The 21,522-nt window shown below is 43.4% G+C and overlaps 1 protein-coding gene across 2 annotated transcripts in view; it reads left to right on the forward strand.

The window, feature by feature from the left end:
• Positions 1–5,167: 5,167 nt before the first annotated feature.
• MPP1 (MAGUK p55 scaffold protein 1) overlaps positions 5,168–21,522 on the forward strand; it is a 34,650-nt gene continuing 18,295 nt past the window's right edge. The window contains exons 1-4 of one of the 2 annotated variants that reach the window (XM_075999770.1): positions 5,168–5,400; positions 15,699–15,842; positions 16,073–16,151; positions 17,557–17,642. In XM_075999770.1, the coding sequence (XP_075855885.1) occupies positions 5,299–5,400; positions 15,699–15,842; positions 16,073–16,151; positions 17,557–17,642 (411 nt within the window). In that variant the 5' untranslated portion in view covers positions 5,168–5,298. The remainder of the gene's footprint in view (positions 5,401–15,698; positions 15,843–16,072; positions 16,152–17,556; positions 17,643–21,522) is intronic. The other variant, XM_012742289.3, reaches the window with a different exon arrangement.

Consider the following 21,522-nt stretch of genomic DNA (forward strand, 5'->3'; position numbering starts at 1 on the left):
GGTCTGCCATGGTGCCAGAAATTGACATTTTTGGCATCAGTTAAGTTGTATTCCAAATTAGCAGTGTGGCTTAATATCTTTGCATAACTTTATTGTACGTGTATTCCTTTCGATTTCTCATTTTTATATTGTCTGCTCATATCTCTACCCCTTTGGTGCTTTTCTTCATTATTTTAAAGAATTCTTTGTAAGCTAAATATATATATATATGTATATATATATATATATATATATAGAGAGAGAGAGAGAGAGAGAGAGAGAGAGTGAGTCTCACGTTGTTGCCCAGGCTAGAGAACTGTGGTGTCAGCCTAGCTCACAGCAACCTCAAACTCCTGGGCTCAAGCAATCCTACTGCCTCAGCCTCCTGAGTAGCTGGGACTACAGGCATGCGCCATCATGCCCGGCTAATTTTTTTTCTATATATTTTTAGTTGGCCAATTAATTCCTTTCTATTTTTAGTAGAGACGGGGGTCTCGCCTTGCTCAAGCTGGTCTTGAACTCCTGAGCTCAAACGATCCACCAGCCTCGGCCTCCCAGAATGCTAGGATTACAGATGTGAGCCATCACACCTGGCCAGTTAAATATATTAACCCTTTATATATCATATATTCAAATAATTTCTCAAGTTTGTCTTATGCCCTATAATTTTATTTATGATAAAATCTTTAAACCACAAAGAGATCAAGTGGTATTTTTTCAGTGAATAAAGCAACATGTATGTTTATATGATTAATTTTCCATCCATCCTCTCCCCAACCTGTCCCATAGCATGTAGCTGAGCATATTATTTAGTTTTAGTGTGTTAGAGTCTTGGTCTATATCCCTTGGAAAACTGAACATGAGGGAAAACTTACATGCTAATACTTTATTATGGGGCACAATACTATGCCAAGAGTAAGGGGAGAAAGGGAAGTGGGGCAAGGAATGAGGAAAAGCAAATACGAGGTAATGGTAGATAGCCACAGCTTTAAAGAACACTGCTGACTGTTTGAAGCCCTAGAAGCTCTCATACAGATAGTAACAAAACCACTACATCTTGGAATAGTCCACTGAGGAAAAGAGTTGCAAGTCCAATCCTTCAATATGGTGGCAATCTCCTAAAAGGACTTAAAGAGGGTTGGTAGAGACTGCTGAAGCTTGTCTCAGGATTGTAATTGATATTCATTATCTCTCTGTTTTATCATGTGTTATACATCTCCCTCTTCTAAAGCCAGCCCTTTGATGGACTAGGTTGCCTGTCCACTAGGGTGATTCCAGTCTTCATCTTTGATAAGTCTGATCTCTTAGTTGCCTCACCCATGTTGGGCTGTGGTTACTGCATTATCCCATTTATAGTTTTCACTGGGCATGGAAATACTAATGGTACACCCAAGTGATCCCAAGTTCCAGACATACTTATCCCTGACCCCACTGTGTAGTAGCAACCCTAGGTCCTCATGGTATTCAGCATTGATTTGCTGGCCATTAGCATAAGGAACACAAAATAGCCAAGTAGTGGACACAACTTCCAGTTTAGTGGAAACTTTATTGTGTCCCTAGTAGAACTGCTTCTCTCATCCCCAAGTCCTATCCAAAGGTCTATTTTCTAAGGTGACCCCATTTCTGACAACTGTTTTCTTAGCTGAGGTTCACTAGAAAACATAGCCTGAAGCAAAACATATGTTCTAAATCTTTAAAGAAAAATGTAATCTCATGAGTGTAAGAGTGAGGCAGAGAATGCTGAAAAGAAAATATAATTTTGTGTGCTCCTGAGCTTACAACTGCTACTCAAGAAAATACGGCTTGTTTATCAGTCTTCCTGCATGCTTCCAGACAGGCTGTATGGAACCACAGCAATGAGAGGAATGAGACAAAAACCTGCTGGCAGACCAATCACACCAGAGATCCAGTCAGAATGAGCTTGAGTACAGAAGCTCCTGCTGCAGTGGGCATGACAGAGATCATTCCAGAATCTGGCCCTCACTTTTGGAAGAGTTTGAAGGAGTCAGAAGTGTTAGAAGATGTGACAATGGCAATGGTAGTTGGGTGATTTCCATTGATCACATGACTGAGGGCCAGGTAAGTAAATAAGTCTGAGAAAATATGGGAGTGGTATAAATTGGAGCAAGGCCATACATACTATGGTTCCTCTACCCAGACAAACAAAGCAATTCTAGTCATGACTATTTTGAAGATGCATAGACAAAGGATTGGAAGGTTACAGACCAAACTGGGGATAGTTATTCCCTCTAGGAGTAGAATTGCTGGCTCAGAGTGTAGATGTATGTTCAACTTTAAGAGATAATGGAAAACTGCTTTCCTAACTAGTAGTACCAGCTTAGACTCCCACTGGCAAGATTCAAGAAATTACATGGATTTACATCTTCTCCAACACCTGATACTGTTAGACTTTTTAATTTTTGACAATTGTATGGGTGCACACTGATATTTCATTGTAGTCTTGATTTGCAGTTCCTTCATCACTAATGAGGTCAAATATCTCTTCATATGTTCATTGGCCGTATGTGTTTCTCCATCTGTGAAATGTCTATTTATTTATTTATTTATTTATTGAGACAGCTTGTCTTTTTTGCCATTTACTGTGTCTTTTGATAAATAAAAGTTCTTAATAAAATCACATTTATCGTTATTCTATTTTATTTATTTATTTTGAGACAGAGTCTCACTGTGTTGCCCAGGCTAGAGTGCCGTGGCGTCAGCCTAGCTCACAGCAACCTCAAACTCCTGGGCTCAAGCGATCCTTCTGCCTCAGCCTCATGAGTAGCAGCTGGGACTACAGGCATGCGCCACCATGCCTGGCTAATTTTTTCTATATATATTAGTTGGCCAATTAATTTCTTTCTATTTCCCGCCTAGGCCTCCCAGAGTGCTAGGATTACAGGCGTGAGCCAGGATGCCAGGCCTTCTATTTTATAGTCAATGGTTTGTCTGGATTGTTTAAGAAATCTTTATCCTAATCTAAAAGTTATTTGCCTGTGTTTTCTGTCGAGAGCTTTAAAGGTGTGTTTTTGACATTTAAGTCTTTAATCCCTCTGGAATAGATTTTTATTCTCTTCAATATCGCATGAAGGAGGGCTCCAGTTTCAACTTTTCCCATAAAAATAATCATTCTCCAGCATCAGTTAATGAAAAATCCCTCTTTACTTACCTGTCACTTCTGCCACTTGTATCATATACCACATGCACAGGTGTGTTTCTGGGTTCTCTATTCTATGCCATTGCTCAATTAGTCCATCCCTGAACCAATATCACACTCTCTTAATCTCTCTCTCTCTCCCTCTCTTTCTCTCACCCTTCCCCCACCTTATTCCTGCAGGGATCCTCACACTTTTTAAACAGGGGGCCAGTTCACTGTCCCTCAGACCTTGGAGGGTCGTTGGAGAGTGTGGGGGCACATTCCACACATGCGCACTGTGGGCCCAGGACGAGTTGGCCGCTAAGTAGTACAGGCAGCAGCAGCAAAAACACCCAGTTGGCCGATAAATGTCCTCAGTGGCCACATGTGGCCGGCAGGCTGTAGTTTGAGGATGCCTGCTTTAGAGTGATCTTGGGGAAGGAAATGACCAATCGTGTGAGCTCAGCGTTTTAGCAGAGGAAACTGGGCCATGCAGTTCTAAACTCCTGCCCTTGGATTTTCCCCTTAGTTATGAGCTCCTTCCAGAGAGCCTTGAGGAAGGCCAGAATAAGATTACATGGAGTAGGCCTGGCGCAATGGCTCATGCCTGTAATCCCAGCTCTCTGGGAGGCCGAGGCGGGCGGATTGCTCAAGGTCAGGAGTTTGAAACCAGCCTGAGCAAGAGAGACCCCGTCTCTACTATAAATAGAAAGAAATTAATTGGCCAACTATATATATAGAAAAAATTAGCTGGGCATGGTGGCGCATGCCTGTAGTCCCAGCTACTCGGGAGGCTGAGGCAGGAGGATTGCTTAAGCCCAGGAGTTTGAGGTTGCTGTGAGCTAGGCTGACTCCACGGCACTCACTCTAGCCTGGGCAACAAAGCAAGACTCTGTCTCAAAAAAAAAATAAAGGCCGGGCGCGGTGGCTCACGCCTGTAATCCTAGCTCTCTGGGAGGCTGAGGCGGGCGGATTGCTCGAGGTCAGGAGTTCAAAACCAGCCTGAGCAAGAGCGAGACCCAGTCTCTACTATAAATAGAAAGAAATTAATTGGCCAACTGATATATATATATAAAAAATTAGCCGGGCATGGTGGCGCATGCCTGTAGTCCCAGCTACTCGGGAGGCTGAGGCAGAAGGATCGCTCCAGCCCAGGAGTTTGAGGTTGCTGTGAGCTAGGCTGACGCCACGGCACTCACTCTAGCCTGGACAACAAAGCGAGACTCTGTCTCAAAAAAAAAAAATAAAATAAAATAAAATAAAAATAAAAAAATAAAAATATTACATGGAGTAATGAATTGCTTCTAATACTGTAAGGCTACTAGCTTGCGGTAGAGGAGCCAGGAGCTCTGTAAGCACGGTAAATGTTTGTTTGCCTCAGAAAGACTTCCATCACTGTACCTGCTATTTTATCGCTCCTAAGACATTAGGATACTAAGAAATCTTCCTCTATGATTTGCAAGGAATGTCTGCTTTCACTGATCCCTAAATATTTTGTGGCATTAACAGCATGAGATTTGGCCTAAGTAAAAACAGTTTGCTCTTGAAGGCAGTAAGGACCCTCATCGTTGAACAACATGCAGTAATGGAAATGACAGGGTACTAGCAGCACAGGAGCCTTAATGGCATTTTCGCAATGTCCAAATCTCAAAGGGTACACTGGCTCTACTGTGTCCCCATTGATTTATAGGTAGAGCCTGGAATCTGCAACATTTTTCAAGCTCTGGTTAAACCGGTTAAGCCGGGTAATTCCGACTTCCCGTTTTCCGGAGTACTTAAACTGCTTAAGGGGTCGCATCAGCTAGAAGCTAGCACAGCCCAGGGTGGCCACTGCAGCCGCTGGGCGACTCCTTGTCGCCCCCACGAATTTGGCCTCCTCCCAGTTCTTGTCCTTCCGGGATTCAGTCCACTCTACCACCTTGGGCCCACAGGGGCTACACTAGACCAGCGCCTCCTTCTGGCCCTGAAGGGCCGCTTCCCCAGCGCTGGGCGCCGCAGGGAGTGGGTGTGGGCGAGCCCATGGGCGGAGGCACGGGCGGAGCTTCACCCATGCCCGCCCCGCGCGCTGCCTGCGGGGCGGTGACTGGCTCAGCAGCTTCGCTTATCCGCCGACCCGCAGGCCCCGGGCTCTCGCGTTCCCAGAGCTGCCGGGTCCTGAGTCCTGGTTTCCCAGCTGCTGCGAGATGACGCTCAAGGCGAGCGAGGGCGAGGGTGGGGGTAGCATGCGCACGGCGCTTTCTGACCTCTACCTGGAACACTTGCTGCAGAAGCGTAGCCGGCCAGAGGTGAGCGGGCCTAGTAGGTCCCCAGGGTGCTGGGCCGGGGCTCGGCTCCAGGCCCCTCCATCCACCCCTGAACTTTCCCGGTCCGCGGCCCTAACCCCTGGGGGGGGGGTCTGTCTCCTGGGGCTCTGTCCTTTGGAGTCCTGGCCAAAGGGTGGAGGCCGCTGCAACCAGTGGGGTGGGGACCGGGTGTGCTCGCAGCCTGATTCGTGCCGGGCTCCTGGTGCCGTGAATTGTTGCCCCGAGCAACCCTTCTAAGTAGAAATCATGAGAGGCCGCGGCCCGGACCTTAAGTAAGGTCAAAGAAAACTTCCTCATAGACGGAAGTCGGGATAACAGAAACACTTTAAGGAACAAACATCCAGGAGTAGGTCTGCCTGGTTGTTGTTGAAGTACTTATGTTTGGGTCAGCAGACGTGGTTGTAAAAGCCAACTTCAGGTTCTAAAGAGCTCCTCACTGTCCCTCTGCGTTTAGGAAGATCCCCTTGTGCTGTGGTACAGATGGGGTGGCCTGTGTGTATTTGTTGGTGGAGAAAGAAATCCGGGGATTTTGGAGGTAATTCTGCCCTCCAGATTCCAGTGATGGCCAGTAAACAGCTATTAACCTCTGTTCTCAAAGATGACCTGAGGGTAGGTTATGGTTATCTGTCGATGCCTAGCAACTCTCTCCCAATCTCAGTAGTTTACAACACTGAGCATCTTCATGTTATTTCTTATACTTATCATTGTGGACTGAGCCTAGCAAGGTGGTTGTCACTCAGGGTTTCTCACTCAGGGTCACACCACAGGGATGCTCACTCATGTGGAGGTTGATGCTGGCTCTCATTCAGAGCCATTACCCAGAAGATCAACCAGCAGCCTCTCCATGTGGCTTAGTCTTCCTCACAACATGGTGGCCAGGTACCAAGCAGTAAATGTCGAGAGAAAGAAAGAGACAGAAAGAAGAGAAGGGGAGAGGAGAGGAGAGAGAACCAGGCAGAAGCTGTGCTGCCTTAGAAGACCCAGGCTCAGAAGTGACAGCAGGAATCTCTTTCCTAGACTGTAAGGTCTTCCAGGGCAGGGCTGTTTCATACTCCTTTAAGTACCCAATAAGGGGGTCCTCAGAAATGTTTTCTGAATTAATAAATGACTAAAGAAATTGACATTAAGGATTTAGAATAATCCTCTAATTTCACAGATGAGGAAACTGAAGATCTGCAAGGTAAAGCAAACAGGAGAGCTTAGCTCATGGAAACAATTGATGGGCATCAGAACTAAGCTAGATTTTGTATCTGCAGAGTCAAAGATCAGTGTACTTTCTGCTTCACCACATTGCCTCTCCTTTGTATGCCACTCAGAGTGAGGTAATCACACCTGTTGTTTCAAATCATGACTTCAACAGCCTGGGCTTAAATGAGTTCAGAAATGAACAGGCATGGAAGGTGCTATTGTTATACAAATGACAAGACAGGCCGTGGTGGCTCACGCCTGTAATCCTAGCACTCTGGGAGGCAGAGGCTGGTGGATCATTTGAGCTCAGGAGTTTGAGACCAGCCTGACAAAGAGCGAGACCCTGTCTCTACTAAAAATAGAAACAAATTAATTGGCCAACTAAAAATATATAGAAAAAATTAGCCGGGCATAGTGGCACATGCCTGTAGTCCCAGCTGCCTGGGAGGCTGAGGCAGGAGGATCACTTCAGCCCAGGAGATTGAGGTTGCTGTGAGCTAGGCTGATGCCATAGCACTCTAGCCCGGGCAACAAAGTGAGACTCTGTCTCAAAAAAAAAAAATGATAAGACAAAATTGGAATGGGCACTAGGAGAGAAACAAGGTCTAAAGCTACCTGATTGCCCATGAGCTTGGACGTGTGTGGTTTTTTTTTCTTCCCCACAATCAGCACTTACATGGCTGAACCTTAACTATTAAAAAAAAAAAAACTCTTTATTTGAACTTATTTTTGGCAGTTTTATTGAGATATGATTGGCATATCATAGAATCATGAATTTTAATTGTGCAGTTTGATAAGATTTGACAAATGTATACAGTCATGTAATGTCACCACAGTTGTGATAAACAGCAAACATTTGCAACATTCCAGAAAATTCCCTCCTGGCCCTTTGCAGTGAATCTCTTTCCTACACCTGAAGTTCTGGCAGCCACTCATCTATCACTGTAGATTTGCCTTTTCTAGAATTTTATATACGTAGAACCATAGGGTATGTAATATTTTGTGACTGGTTTCTTTCATTCAGCACAACCTGATTTTGTGTAAACCTGTCTGCTCCCTTATGGGCATGCTGGAAAGACTATGTGCCTACTTGAAAAGAGGCCCTGTCACTACCAGAGTTATATTGTGGGCACACCCTCTGAGTAAATAGCAGTTTTTGTGGGGCTGTGAGTTTATACCATAATATTGGATACAATCTATCAGTTAGCTATTATAATTTGTTTTGGTTTTATTAAAGGATTTGAAGAAGATAGAATAAGAAAACTTGCTAAATCCCTAAATGAAATAGCATTCAGATCTGTTGAGCGGAATGTCTGACAGAGAATCTTCACATGATAAGGGTGGCTGGACCCCACTAGCCTGCAGATTCTTATTTCTCAAGGTTTGCCTTCCCTTTGGGGCTCTCACCAGTCTTTGCTGCAACACTAGGCTGTGCCTTTCACGTGTTGTTTGGCCTTGGGCAAGCTGCTGAAGCTCTGTGTGCTTTAGGTTTCTTGTCTCTATAAAATTGGCATGTTCAGAGGGTTGTAGTGATGTTTACATGAGTTAGTGTTTGACAAGTACCTCAAATCACACTAGGACATGCAGGGAAATGGCCCAACATCTCCCTAAGAGCTGTCTGCCCAGTAGTAGCGGTTAAAAAGTTTTCATATAGTGGCAAGATTAGAAGCAAGGAAACCTGTGAGGAAGTTATTGGCCTCAATGGAAGTCATAAAATTATTTTGCTAAAAACTTCATTTAAAGGTATTACTTTATGAAAAGGTACTAAAGATTGAAAACACAAAATTTCACTTCAAATCCTAGTCTACATGTATTTATTTATTTATTTATTTATTTATTTTGAGACAGAGTCTCACTCTGCTGCCTCTGTCAAACTCCTGAGCTCAAGGGACCCTCCTGCCTTGGCCCCCTGCAGAGCTAGGATTACAGCCCTGAGCCACCATGCCTGGCCCACATTTAATATTGAAAAAGTATTGTCCAGGCTGTTATTTATTGGAGCAGTCCACTCTCTACCAACTTTGAGAACATACTATCCTTTCAAACCAAAAAAAAAATGTAAAAATAAAAGAAAAAGTATTATCCAAAGATAATTTTGTAATAAGTTCAAATGTAGCCTGTCTCTGATATTTAAGTATATCTCCTTCCTTGGAGAAACTAATTTTATAAGCCCTTTCTTCTTTACAGTAGTGTCCATTAACGTACATAAAATTGGTTGTGAAATTCCTTATATGGCTTCTCTCTTCAGGCCTATTTGAAGCAGTACTTTTTCATGACCGGAAGCAATAGGTTGAGAGTCCCTGAAAATTCACTTGGCCTATCCCACATCAGAAAATAACTTAACAATTCAGTCAGGCTCCACGTGAGTTTCCACTAAGAAAACTTTTGATTCTTAGGCCATTAGATGCAGCATCACCCTACACTGCTGATCATTTACTGTCACTCCTATTGTGGGCCTGCTGCTGGGGCTAAGAAGCAAATCAGGAAGGACACAAAGGCATAAACACATGCACTGGTTGTGTGGTGTTATGATAGAGGCAGACAGACAGTGTTGTGAAGCAGTGAGGGGCACCTCGTACTGTTGTATCCTGCATTTTGCAGTGTCTGGGGTGTAATTGACAAATAGCACTCCGGGCAGAGGGAAAAGCCTGTGCAAAGATACCAAGGTTCGTGCTGAATGTGGCACATTCTGGGATGTGTTGAGTCTGTGTTGAGTCCTGATTATTTATGATTTTGCCTAAGGAAGAACTTTTGCTCCAGACTTAGATCTGGTTGTTTCATTTAAGGAGGAAATGCTTCTGTTCAAGGCTTTTCTTTTCACAGAACCTGTACTCGAAAATAAAGTGTAACTTTCAAATTACTTAGTCTTCTCCCCAATTTTTCCAGTGTGTGGTGTAGTCTCAGCCAGTCTACCTCCCCTGTCCTTCACTTCCAGGCAATTCATGCCTTTTTTAAAAACTAGGAGAACTTCATATACTTTGCAGATAGGAATCTGGTTTTATTGTGGGTCACTGGGAGCTAAATAGATTAGAATTTTGTCATGTAAGTTCTATTCTTTTTAACTAATTGTTCTCTCTAGACAAGACACCAAAGTAGAATGTCAGGAACAGATACTTCAGGTAAAGATCAGTTACTTTAAGTCAGGGTGTCTCTTCCAGGGCACTATGGACATTTTGGGAATGATAGTTGTTTGTTGTGAAAAGTACTGTCCTTTCACCAGTTATGACAATCACAAATGCCTCGAGACATTGCCAGGAGGGGAGATGAAATCAGTTGACATTTAACTGATCCAGAGATTTTTTTTCCCCTAAGCAGTGAATTGCTCTAACTTTTCAGTGTAGCTAAAAAAGGACTCTGGGTGTGGAGGGCAAAAAGGCAAGAATAAATACCGGTATTTCCAAAGTTGGCTGGGAGGATGAGAAGTGATGCCAGAGATGAAGAAGAAGAAATAAAACCCTGAATTAGGGAACCAGTATACAACTTTAGTAACATGCAGTTTTCTTTTCTGATTTTTCATTTTTTTTCCTTTGTATAAAGAAGTATCTATGAGCAAAACACTTAATAGGTTTTTGCTCAAAAGTTACCTTCCCTTGCAAGGCTTTTTTTCTGCTTTATTTTCCTCCATAGTACCTATTGTCATCTTTGAATATTCTAACCAATGGGTATTGTTTAGTAGCTGTATCTGTCACTACAGTGCCAGCTTTGCTATATCCCAAGCACCTCCATAAATCTTCATTAGTTGAATACTAGCTCTCTTGGGTAGTCAAGCTCTACCTTGGGTAGGAAGCTCAGATGGTCCAAGTTGTGGAATCAGCTGACTTTCACCTTTCTGAATACAAAACAAAAGCTCTCCTGACATTTACATTCCAGAGGAGGAGACAGAATAAATGAGTCATTACTTACTGTAAAGTTGGGGTGATAAGTTTCTGAGGTAAAGTGAAGCAGAAGAAGGGGGTAGAGAGTGGGGACAGTGGGGGTCCTGTCCTGTGCAAGGTGAGCAGGGGGCCCCTTGGTGTGGATATAACTTGGGAGTAGAGAACTGCCCTGTACTTAACGACAGGCCCACCCCTCAACTGGTATCACTTCTCCCATATTTCGTTGATGGAGTTAATTTGGGTTAACATCTCTGCATCCCCAGATACTCCTTTTTATCCTAACATTAAGGCCACCTCTGTACTGTGCACTTTGGGAAGCACTGCACCTGCATTCTCTCCTTGAACCCTCACAAATTCTGAAGTCCATACTATAGTTTAACTTCTGAAATCTGAGACTTACTAGTCGTTTAAGCTCAGATAGGTTTCTAGGTTTCTAAACCATTTCTTTTTTCTTTCTTTTTTTTTTTTTTTAGACAAGGTCTCGCTCTATGGCCCAGGCTAAAGTACAGCGACGTCATCATAGCTCACTGCAACCTCAAACTCCTGGGCTCAAGCAATCCTCCTGCCTCAGCCTCCTGAGCAGCTGGGACTACAGGCATGTGCCACCAGCCTGGCTAATTTTTCTATTTTTAGTAGAGACGAGGTCTCGCCCTTGCTCTGGCTGGTCTCAAACTCTTGAGCTCAAGGGATCCTCCCGCCTCGGCCTCCTAAGTAGCTGGGGCTAAAGGTGTGCACCACCATGCCCAGCTAATTTTTCTTTTTTTTTTTTTAAGAGACGGGGTCTCACTATGTTGCCCAGGCTGATCTCAAACTCCTACACTTCCACCTCGGCCTCCTAAAGTGCTAGGATGACAGATGTGAGCCACCATGCCCAGCCTCTAAACCATTTTGTACCTTGAAATATTGATCACAAAATGGGGATAAGAATTTAATTTAATGATTGGTATTATTTACATACTGTCCCGGCACTGGTTTAATGGTAGTGCAGGGATTCGGCACCAGGTACCTAGATTTGCAATCCTGTGTTTCTTCTATGTAGAATGGTACTACTTGCATTTCCTGTTTTTCCTCAATGGAAGGAGAAAGCTTTGTGTGTGTGTCCAGAGTGCATTGGGTAGATAAAGCATGTTAGAAAAGGATCTTTAGAGACTTGGCCTTTGGATCGATATATGTGTCCTCAGAGGGATTTACTGCCTGAGAAACAAAGCACCTAGTTAATGTATGATTTTAAGACAGTATCTGCCTGAAAATCCTGGCTCTTAGGCCTTCCTTTTTCCCTTGTTCTTGTCATTTGTAGTTAAACAGCGTTAATCTCTTTCTAATACCTTGGAATACTCTTGTCTTTCTCACAGTTTCTATCCCAGAGTAGAATAGGATATTGCCCATGTGAAGAGTATTTGTGGGCCCCTAGGTCCAGGGGCAGTCTGGCAAGTGTTGTTGGGCAGTTGGGTCTTTGGTGTCAGCTTGCCTTCTTGGACTGGGCCTTTCCTAAGTCTCTGTGTGGGAGCATTTGGCAAAGAGCCTAACAGAAGACTGAACAAATGTTTGTTATTTCCCACATTCACTGTCACTTACTCTTAATCTAATTGTTTAGTTGCCCCTGCTCTATTCTCCACCACCACCCTCCCCCTACCAAGTTTCTTTTTTATCTCTTTTTTAATTCCAACTTCCTTTGAGCAAGTAACTGCCTCTGCCCTTTGAATCCTGCAGCAGATGTTTCCTCCAAAAGGGGTTTCAGAGCAGCAGGCATTGCCACTCCAACTCTTTGTGTGATTAAAGGCCAGAGTCTGGAGAACAAAGGCCAGACATGGAATTGTGGGTGGGTGTTTACGGTCATCTTTAACCAGGACACTTCCACCCTGCCTTGTCATTGGTAAGGGGTATGTCCACCATAGCCCTATGGCCTCCTGTGTCCACTGGAGATGAGGGGATAGTGTGGACGTTGTAAAGTGACCTCTGTGAAATGGAATCTAGTGTCTTTGACCTTCATTACTTGTTCAACACTACTTATGTCACATGGTGTCCTTAAGTACAAGTGTATGTCTGCATATCCTTGCTCCTATGGTATATCTGTAATGAGGAGATACGGGGGCTAAGTGAGGGAGTTTCTATAAGGTGAAGTTGCAGAGAAGCTGGCCCTCCCATTCTGAGAATCTCAGGAAGATAGGGTGACTCAGGGACAAGTTCATGGTGGAGAAAATTGTGCTTTGCTTTTAGAAGCCTTGCTATTGAGAGCTGGTTCTTTAGTTACCACGTTGGAGGTTTCCGTTTTTCTTAGTCATCATTTACAACTTCTGGATAAGTGTGATAGTGACTCTTAGTCATAGTCATTGCAAAGGGGAAAGTCTTGATGGATAAGCACATTTTTTTTTTTTTGAGACAGAGTCTCACTTTGTTGCACAGGCTAGAGTGAGTGCCGTGGAGTCAGCCTAGCTCACAGCAACCTCAAACTCCTGGGCTCAAGCGATCCTGCTGCCTCAGCCTCCCGAGTAGCTGGGACTACAGGCATGCGCCACCATGCCCGGCTAATTTTATATATATATATATTAGTTGGCCAATTAATTTCTTTCTATTTATAGTAGAGACGGGGTCTTGCTCTTGCTCAGGCTGGTTTCGAACTCCTGACCGCCCGCCTCGGCCTCCCAGAGTGCTAGGATTACAGGCTTGAGCCACCGCGCCCGGCCGGATAAGCACATTTGAACGACCAATCTTTTGGATAGCAACTCTTGAACTTTTCTGGCTGGAATGTGTTTTGCCTCTAGTAAGCTTTGCTGAGTCTTTAATTTAAAGGCTGACATGTTGGCCGGGCGCGGTGGCTCACGCCTGTAATCCTAGCTCTCTGGGAGGCTGAGGCGGGCGGATTGCTCAAGGTCAGGAGTTCAAAACCAGCCTGAGCAAGAGCGAGACCCCGTCTCTACTATAAATAGAAACAAATTAATTGGCCAACTGATATATATATAAAAAAAAAATTAGCCGGGCATGGTGGCACATGCCTGTAGTCCCAGCTACTCGGGAGGCTGAGGCAGAAGGATAGCTTGAACCCAGGAGTTTGAGGTTGCTGTGAGCTAGGCTGACGCCACAGCACTCACTCTAGCCTGGACAACAAAGCGAGACTCTGTCTCAAAAAAAAAAAATAAATAAATAAAATAAAAAAAAATAAAGGCTGACATGTTAAAAAGCAATCATTGTAATAAAGCTGAATAAGAAGAACATGACGTAAATGTGCCAGTTTATCTTCCTCTTTTAGGTACACTATGAACACTTGATGATATTGCATGTAGATTTCCCCTTCCTTTCAAAGGTCATTTTGTATTCAGTGGAATGACTTTAATTGTCATTCTTTAGAACATGCAGGGGTCCACCAAGCCTGGAAACACAGATGAATCATCATAAATGGTTCATTGATGGTACATTACAGCAAAAGATAAAATAATATGATCCATGTTTATAGACTTTATAACCACATATTATATTACTATAGTTACCAAGACACATAAATGCTGATAAACTCACAGAATTCATTTCTGAGTTTGGTCTTCAGTTTTCTCAACCCCACAATTACTAGTAATAAGAGATTTGTAAGTCAGAGTGAAGGGAAGTCCCAAGTTTCTTTTTTTTTTTTTTTTTGAGACAGAGTCTCACTCTGTTGCCCAGACTAGAGTGCCGTGGCATCAGCCTAGCTCACAGCAACCTCAAACTCCTGGGCTCAAGCAATCCTCCTGCCTCAGCCTCAGAGTGCTAGGATTATAGGCATGAGCCACTATGCCCAGCACCTGAGTTTCATCTCACACTTGAGGCCCAAAATTTGGGATTCAAGTTCATCATTTTTTCATAGCAATCATTTAATCAGTGGTCCTTGAATTCCTCATTCTCTACATTTTGCTGATAATATATGCATAGGTAAAAACAAACAGCCAATTTTCTAAATATAACCCTATCTTAGACAATTTTGTTATAATAGCAATGCCATGTGACTTGATGTCATGTGAGTTTTTTTGAAGTTCTAGTTGCTAGATGAGACAGTTTCTCTTTCTCACTACTTCCTTCATTTGAGGTCATCCAATAACTAATACTACTTCAAGCGTCACCATTTTATCAGAATTTCTACTGACCCCTTAGAAAGGATGCAATAAATTAAAGTTAAAATGTTATTTTGTATGATTTTATGAAGAACACACCCTGTGTTATGAGACCTTTCACATTTGGGTCTATAATTCATCTGGAATTGGTTTTTGTATATAAAATGAAGTCAAGATTCATTTTTTCCATGTGCTTATCTGATCAGTCCAGCGCTGTTCATTATACAGACCTTCCCCACTGCACTGCAGGGTCACCTTTAACATAAATCAGCTGAGCATATATGTATGGGTCTGTTTCTGCAGTTTCTGTTCTGTTATATTGGTCTTTCTGTTACACTGCCACAGTGCCTTAAATTACTTCAGATTTATCATAAAGAGGTCTTGCTCTCTAGTATTGTTTAAGTCATCCAGTTTTGCTGTGTTTGAGATAAGGGGAAGGGGCCACAGTGGCATTGCTGTCTTGGGATGGTGGGAGGGGTAGCAGTGATCTCATCTGGAGGTGGCCACTTGGTTCCAGCCAATATTATTGTTATCATCATGGTCCAAGGCCTAGTATTAAGTGCCTAATTCTCCAGATACAAGCTCATCTTATAATCTGTGAGAAACTAATGCTAACCTGAATTACTTTTACTGCTATGTGTCCTAGAGCATCAGATTACCTGAGGAAGTAAAGAGGAGAAGAGGTCTTGTGCTCACCAATGTGCCTGTCACCAGAGAGGTGCTCATTGTTTGTAACATGAATGGCTGTTGTCATCTGTGCTTTCTTCTCCCTTTGTAGTTAGTTGTCCCCTTATGCCTCCTCTCATCATGAATTAATTTAGACACACCCTGGATCTTTGTTGTAGTGTGTGTGCACCATACAGGTATACAACCACTTACCAGAAACCCTTGGGGCCTGAGATACTTTAGGATTCAGAATTTTTCAAATTGTGTCATAACATTTCTGCAGCAATCTAGATAAGCATGTCTATGTTGGATGAATAAAGCTTAGAAACGCTTCACATCCATTCATAAGAGATTGGAAGCCAAATTTATGAAATAAGTTGTCGGAGCCTTTTGGAATTTACAGTTACAGATTATGGACTGGCTGTGGGTCTTTGGTCCTTATTTCACATGTTGCTCTCTTGTTTGTACTTGCCAGGCTGTGTCACACCAGTTGAATGCTGTAACTGAGGACATGTACACCAATGGTTCTGCTGCCCCAGGTAGCCCTGCTCAGGCCAAGGGGCAGGAAGTGCAGAAAGTGCGACTCATACAATTTGAGAAGGTCACAGAGGAGCCCATGGTAATTCCTTGTCATATTGTTACCCACCACTTACTGTCTATCCAGAGAGTCAGTGGGTGTCCCCTGCTCAAGTTCTTCCTCAGAGCAGGCTTCATGCCTGTTCTAGTTGAGGACTATGTGGGTATGGATCAAAAATATTTTTTCCTGAGAAATCACCTTAAATTGTGTTTAAAAAGTAACCCCAGAAAGAGCTTAATATAAAACTTATTGTGCCATTGCCTTTATTTCAGGGAATCACTCTGAAGCTGAATGAAAAACAGTCCTGTACAGTGGCCAGAATTCTTCATGGTGGCATGATTCATAGACAAGGTACTCTGGGGGGAGGTCCTAGGTCATGTTTTATTCAGGTATTAATTCCCTGAATTTAGATATTCAGGTATTTATTCCCTGTGCATGATAAGATCTCCATAGAAATTGGCCACTACCACCCTCTCTCCCTCTGAGCCTTTTTTGCACGTATTTATACTGGCATTATTCTAGTTAGTTAATCTGTGAGCAATTACTACACGCCACCAGTTAAGACTCTGCATATACAGCAGTGAAGAGAACAGACCATATCTACCCTCCTGGAGCCAACAGTTTAACTGAGAAAACAGACATTAAACAAATAATTATGATTTATTGTATTTCCTTAATGTTAAACTGCCATATATTTTCAGATGCATCATTTAGTAAAACGTACTTTGGAGAGTGATGAGAGAACAGAATAATACACTAAAATACAGCATGTTCTTAGCAGGTGATGGTAGCCTGTATTTGGCCACCTGATTCACACACACTTTGAACCCTGCCTGAGACATTTCCAAGTGTTGGGGTTATGGCTACTCAAAAGAAAGTAATTTTCCTACTCCATTAACTCCTCCCTTTTTATGTTTAAGACTTTTTTTTATCCAAGGTGACACAAACATTGGTAGCCGCTCTTTACATAGAATCTAAACATTGATTAACTTTACCATGTGTTAGTATGTTGAGGTTTTAGCTAAACAACAAAGAAATATTGCACTTTCTGGTGAATGAGGAGTACTGAGTTCTTTGCCTTGCTTTGGTTATTCTTTTTAGTATGTGCATGTGTGTCATAGTCTCCTGGACTCAGTAGCCACTCTAGTTCCGGGACTTTGAGGGTGAGTCACTTTTATTGTGCTGTTGGAGGTCAAGGAGGATGAGATAGTCTTGAACTGAATCAAGGGATTCAAAAGGACATTCCCATCTCTCATGGTTGAATGTTTTCAACCCTGCGTACTTTATACAATCTGTTGGTTTTTTTTGTTTTGTTTTTGTTTTTTGAGACAGAGTCTCACTCTGTCACCCAGGGCTAGAGTGCCGTGGCATCAGCCTAGCTCACAGCAACCTCAAACTCCTGGGCTAAAGTGATCCTCCTGCCTCAGTCTCCCAAGTAGTTGGGACTACAGGCACGCGCCACCATGCCCGGCTAATTTTTTCTATTTTTAGTTGTTTGGCTAATTTCTTTCTATTTTTTTAGTAGAGACAGGGTCTCGCTCCTGCTCAGGCTGGTCTCGAACTCCTGAGCTCAAGCAATCCTCCTGCCTTGGCCTCCCAGAGTGCTAGGATTATAGGGGTGAGCCACCACGCCTGACCAGATTTATAAATCTGTTTTATAACATGCTCAAAACACTGGGTTCTCTTCTATGGTATCTTTGACAGCTCTTGTGTAAACTTTTATTCTTTTGTGGATTGATTTTTCATTTCATGGCAGGCTCACTTCACGTGGGGGATGAGATCCTAGAGATCAATGGCACAAATGTGACTAATCATTCAGTAGATCAGCTGCAGAAGGCAATGGTAGGTATTTTCTATGCTAGCTGAAGATCTTCCATTGTGTCCATGAAGTGTTAATACACATTTATCTGTCAAAGTATTTGTAACCTATTGAGGCGGCTCTGATCACTGCTAATTTTTATCTGTGTAAGAAATGATAATTCTCTGCTTTAATTTAGTAAAATTCCAAAGCAGGGCAAATAACCCAGAACATCAGTCTGGTGGGATGTAAAGAACATTGGACTGGGAGTCAGAAGGCCTTGGTCTTTAATGGCAGCTCTGAATCCTGGCTTTACTTTATTTTAACTCTGTGATTTCAAGCAGGTAAATTAACTTCTCTAAGTCTTCATTTCCTCAGAGACTTATTAAGAGTGAATGGAATATTATAAATGAAAAGTTGGGAGTGCTCCTTAGATCCAGTTGATATTTTGTCAAGTACTTATTATTAGGTGCCAGGCATTGTGATAAATAATATATATTATAGCTATTTGCTGAAGGCCAGGCCCTCTCCTATTACAGGTACAGTTTTCAGTGGGTTCTGGTGGCCACCCATTCAGGCCTAGTAGTGGTAATAGCTTCTCCCAGCTGCAGATCCTGGAGTGTTTCAAACCCTTCCTTGCTGGATCCCTTGTTGTGACTAGTTCCTTCATTAAACTCTCTTCAAACACATTTTTTGAACATGCCATCTATATCTTACTGGGATCCTGAGTAATTAGTACCAGGAATGCCCTCAGAAAACAGACCCTAAAAATGGTATTCTAAGATTGGTCTGTTTATAGATGAGCATATGAAAATAACCTTCTTGCTGGAGGAGATGGTACACTGGTAAGCCACAGCATGCAGTGGCCACTTGGGTTATTACTTGTGGTGTCATGGGATGTAGGACAAGTGGAGGATAAAGTGACGGGAGATCAAGTGGTTATTGCCCTTGGTTACTATGGCAGCAGTGAGGCATACAATGATTATAGTATAGGCCAGCTGCTTTTTTTTTTTTTTTTTGAGACAGAGTCTCACTCTTTTGCCCAGGCTAGAGTGTTGTGGCATCAGCTTAGCTTACAACCTCAAACTCCTGGGCTCAGGTGATCCCCCTGCTTCAGCCTCCCAAGTAGCTGGAACTACAGGCACGCGCCACCATGCCTGGCTAATTTTTTTCTATATATTTTTAGTTGGCCAATTATTTCCTTTCTATTTTTAGTAGACATGGGGTCTCGCTCTTGCTCAGGCTGGTTTTGAACTCCTGACCTTGAGTGATCCTCCTGCCTCGGCCTCTCAGAGTAGGATTATAGGTGTGAACCACCACGCCTGGCTGAATCTGTTTTATAACATGCTCAAAACACTGGGTTCTCTTCTATGGTATCTTGTGTTGTGAGCCACCACACCCAGCCAGCCAGCTGCTTTTGATGACCCTATAGAGCAATAGAGAGGAAAGGACAAATTGGAGGCATTAACTACCCAACTCAGAGCAAGGTTAGAAACCAGAAAGCCTCTGGACAGCATTAAGGGCATTCTTTATCTATCTCCTATAGACATCAGGCAGATGTGACTAATGAGCAACACCAGGGCCTGGCTATAGGGTTTAATACCACTTGGATCTGCAATTCTACCAGGTCCTTTAGGGTCAGGTCATAGCAATTGAGGAGACACATTCCTTTCTGGTGGAAGCAGCACTCTTACCCCCAGAGAACTCAGTGAGGGCCTACAATAAATGAGGTTGTGATTTAGGAAATTTCAGAGCAGGCTATAAAGCAGTGGTTCTCAAAACTTTAATGTGGGCCAGGTGCAGTGGCTCACGCCTGTAATCCTAGCACTCTGGGAGGCCAAGGCGGGAGGATGGCTCAAAGTCAGGAATTCAAAACCAGCCTGAGCAAGAGCGAGACCCCATGTCTACTAAAAATAGAAAGGAAATAATTGGCCAACTAAAAATATATATAGAAAAAATTAGCCAGGCATAGAGGTGTATGCCTGTAGTCCCAGCTACTCGGGAGGCTGAGGCAGTAGGATTGCTTGAGCCCAGGAGTTTGAGGTTGCTGTGAGCTAGGCTGATGCCACGGCACTCTAGCCCAGGCAACAGAGTGAGACTCTGTCTCAAAAAAAACAAAAAACTGGCCGGGCGCTGTGGCTCACGCCTGTAATCCTAGCACTCTGGGAGGCCGAGGCGGGCGGATTGCTCGAGGTCAGGAGTTCGAAACCAGCCTGAGCAAGAGCGAGACCCTGTCTCTACTATAAATAGAAAGAAATTAATTGGCCAACTAATACATATACAGAAAAAATTAGCCGGGCATGGTGGCACATGCCTGTAGTCCCAGCTACTTGGGAGGCTGAGGCAGGAGAGGAGGATTGCTTGAGCCCAGGAGTTTGAGGTTGCTGTGAGCTAGGCTGACGCCACGGCACTCACTCTAGCCTGGGCAACAAAGCGAGACTCTGTCTCAAAAAAAAAAAAAAAAAAACAAAAACAAAAAAACTTTAGTGTGAATAAGAATCACCTGGAGGGCTTGTTAAACCACAGCTGCCTGCCTCCCACTCCCACCCAGAGTGTATGATTCATCTAGTCTAGTGGGCTCAAGAATTTGCATCTTTAACAAGTCCCAGATGGTGCTGATGCTGCTGGTCCAGGGACCACACTTTGAGAATCACTGCTTGAGTCTTGCTACACAAAAATATTATCCCTGGACCAGCAGCATCAGCATTGCCTAGGGTTTGTTAGAGATGCAAAAATCTTAGATCTATGCCCTAGATCTCCTGAATCAGAATCTGCATTTTTTTTTTTTTTTTTGAGACAGAGTCTCACTTTGTTGCCCAGGCTAGAGTGAGTGTGGTGGAATCAGCCTAGCCCACAGCAACCTCCAACTCCTGGGCTCAAGCAATCCTCCTGCCTCAGCCTCCTGAGTAGCTGGGACTCAGGCATGCGCCACCATGCCTGGCTAATTTTTTCTATATATATTAGTTGGCCAATTAATTTATTTCTATTTATAGTAGAGACGGGGTCTCGCTCTTGCTCAGGTTGGTTTCGAACTCCTGACCTCGAGCAATCCGCCCGCCTTGGCATCCCAGAGTGCTAGGATTACAGGCGTGAGCCACCGCGCCCAGCCCAGAATCTGCATTTTAACAGGAGTTTCAGATGATTTGTATGAATGTTAAAATTTGAGAAATACAATAGAGGAAGTAGTTCAAAGATTCAAGGGATATTGAAGTAGGTCTATTATGTACAATCTACTCATCACTCTCTAATTGAACCAGAAGGTGGTTTTTTACTTGAGATAGAGATGAGGAAACTGAACCTTGGAGAGTTTTGAAACTTGCCCACAGTCACATGGCCATTGAAGGATAGAACTGGGATTTGCTTTAATCAAAAGTCCACATTTAGACTTCTGCTTCTGACCAAGATATAATAACAGGGACCAGATTTGCCCTGCCTCTTAAAACAACCCAAATGCTAAATGTTCATGCACTTAATGACAAAATACTTGAAAGAAAAACTGGTAGAACTTTAAGGAGAAGCAAAATCCACAATTAAAGTTCTAGATTTCAGTATCCCTCTCTTAATAATTGGCAGAATAAGTCGCCCAGAACATCAGTGAGGATGTACAAGACTCAAATGACACTATCAGCCAACTTGACCTAACAGACATATTGAGAACACTTAACCCAGCAACAGCAGAAAACATATTCTTCTAGAGCAGCAGTCCCCAACCTTTTTGGCACCAGGGACTGGTTTCCCGTGGAGGGGTGTGCAGTGGGAGGAGGGGCTCAGGAGGTGATGTGAGTTATGGGGAACAGCTGTAAATACCCTTGCTGGCCTGCCAGCACCTCCTGCTGTGTGTCCTCCCCTGGCATGTGTGCCCCCTTTCCTATTTTCATGGAAGACAATTTTTCCACAGACTCCGGGGGGGCGGGGGAGAGGGCA

This window comes from Microcebus murinus, unplaced genomic scaffold (assembly GCF_040939455.1).
Source record: "Microcebus murinus isolate Inina unplaced genomic scaffold, M.murinus_Inina_mat1.0 scaf005_hap2_Mmur4.0, whole genome shotgun sequence".
Classification (NCBI taxonomy): Eukaryota; Metazoa; Chordata; class Mammalia; order Primates; family Cheirogaleidae; genus Microcebus; species Microcebus murinus.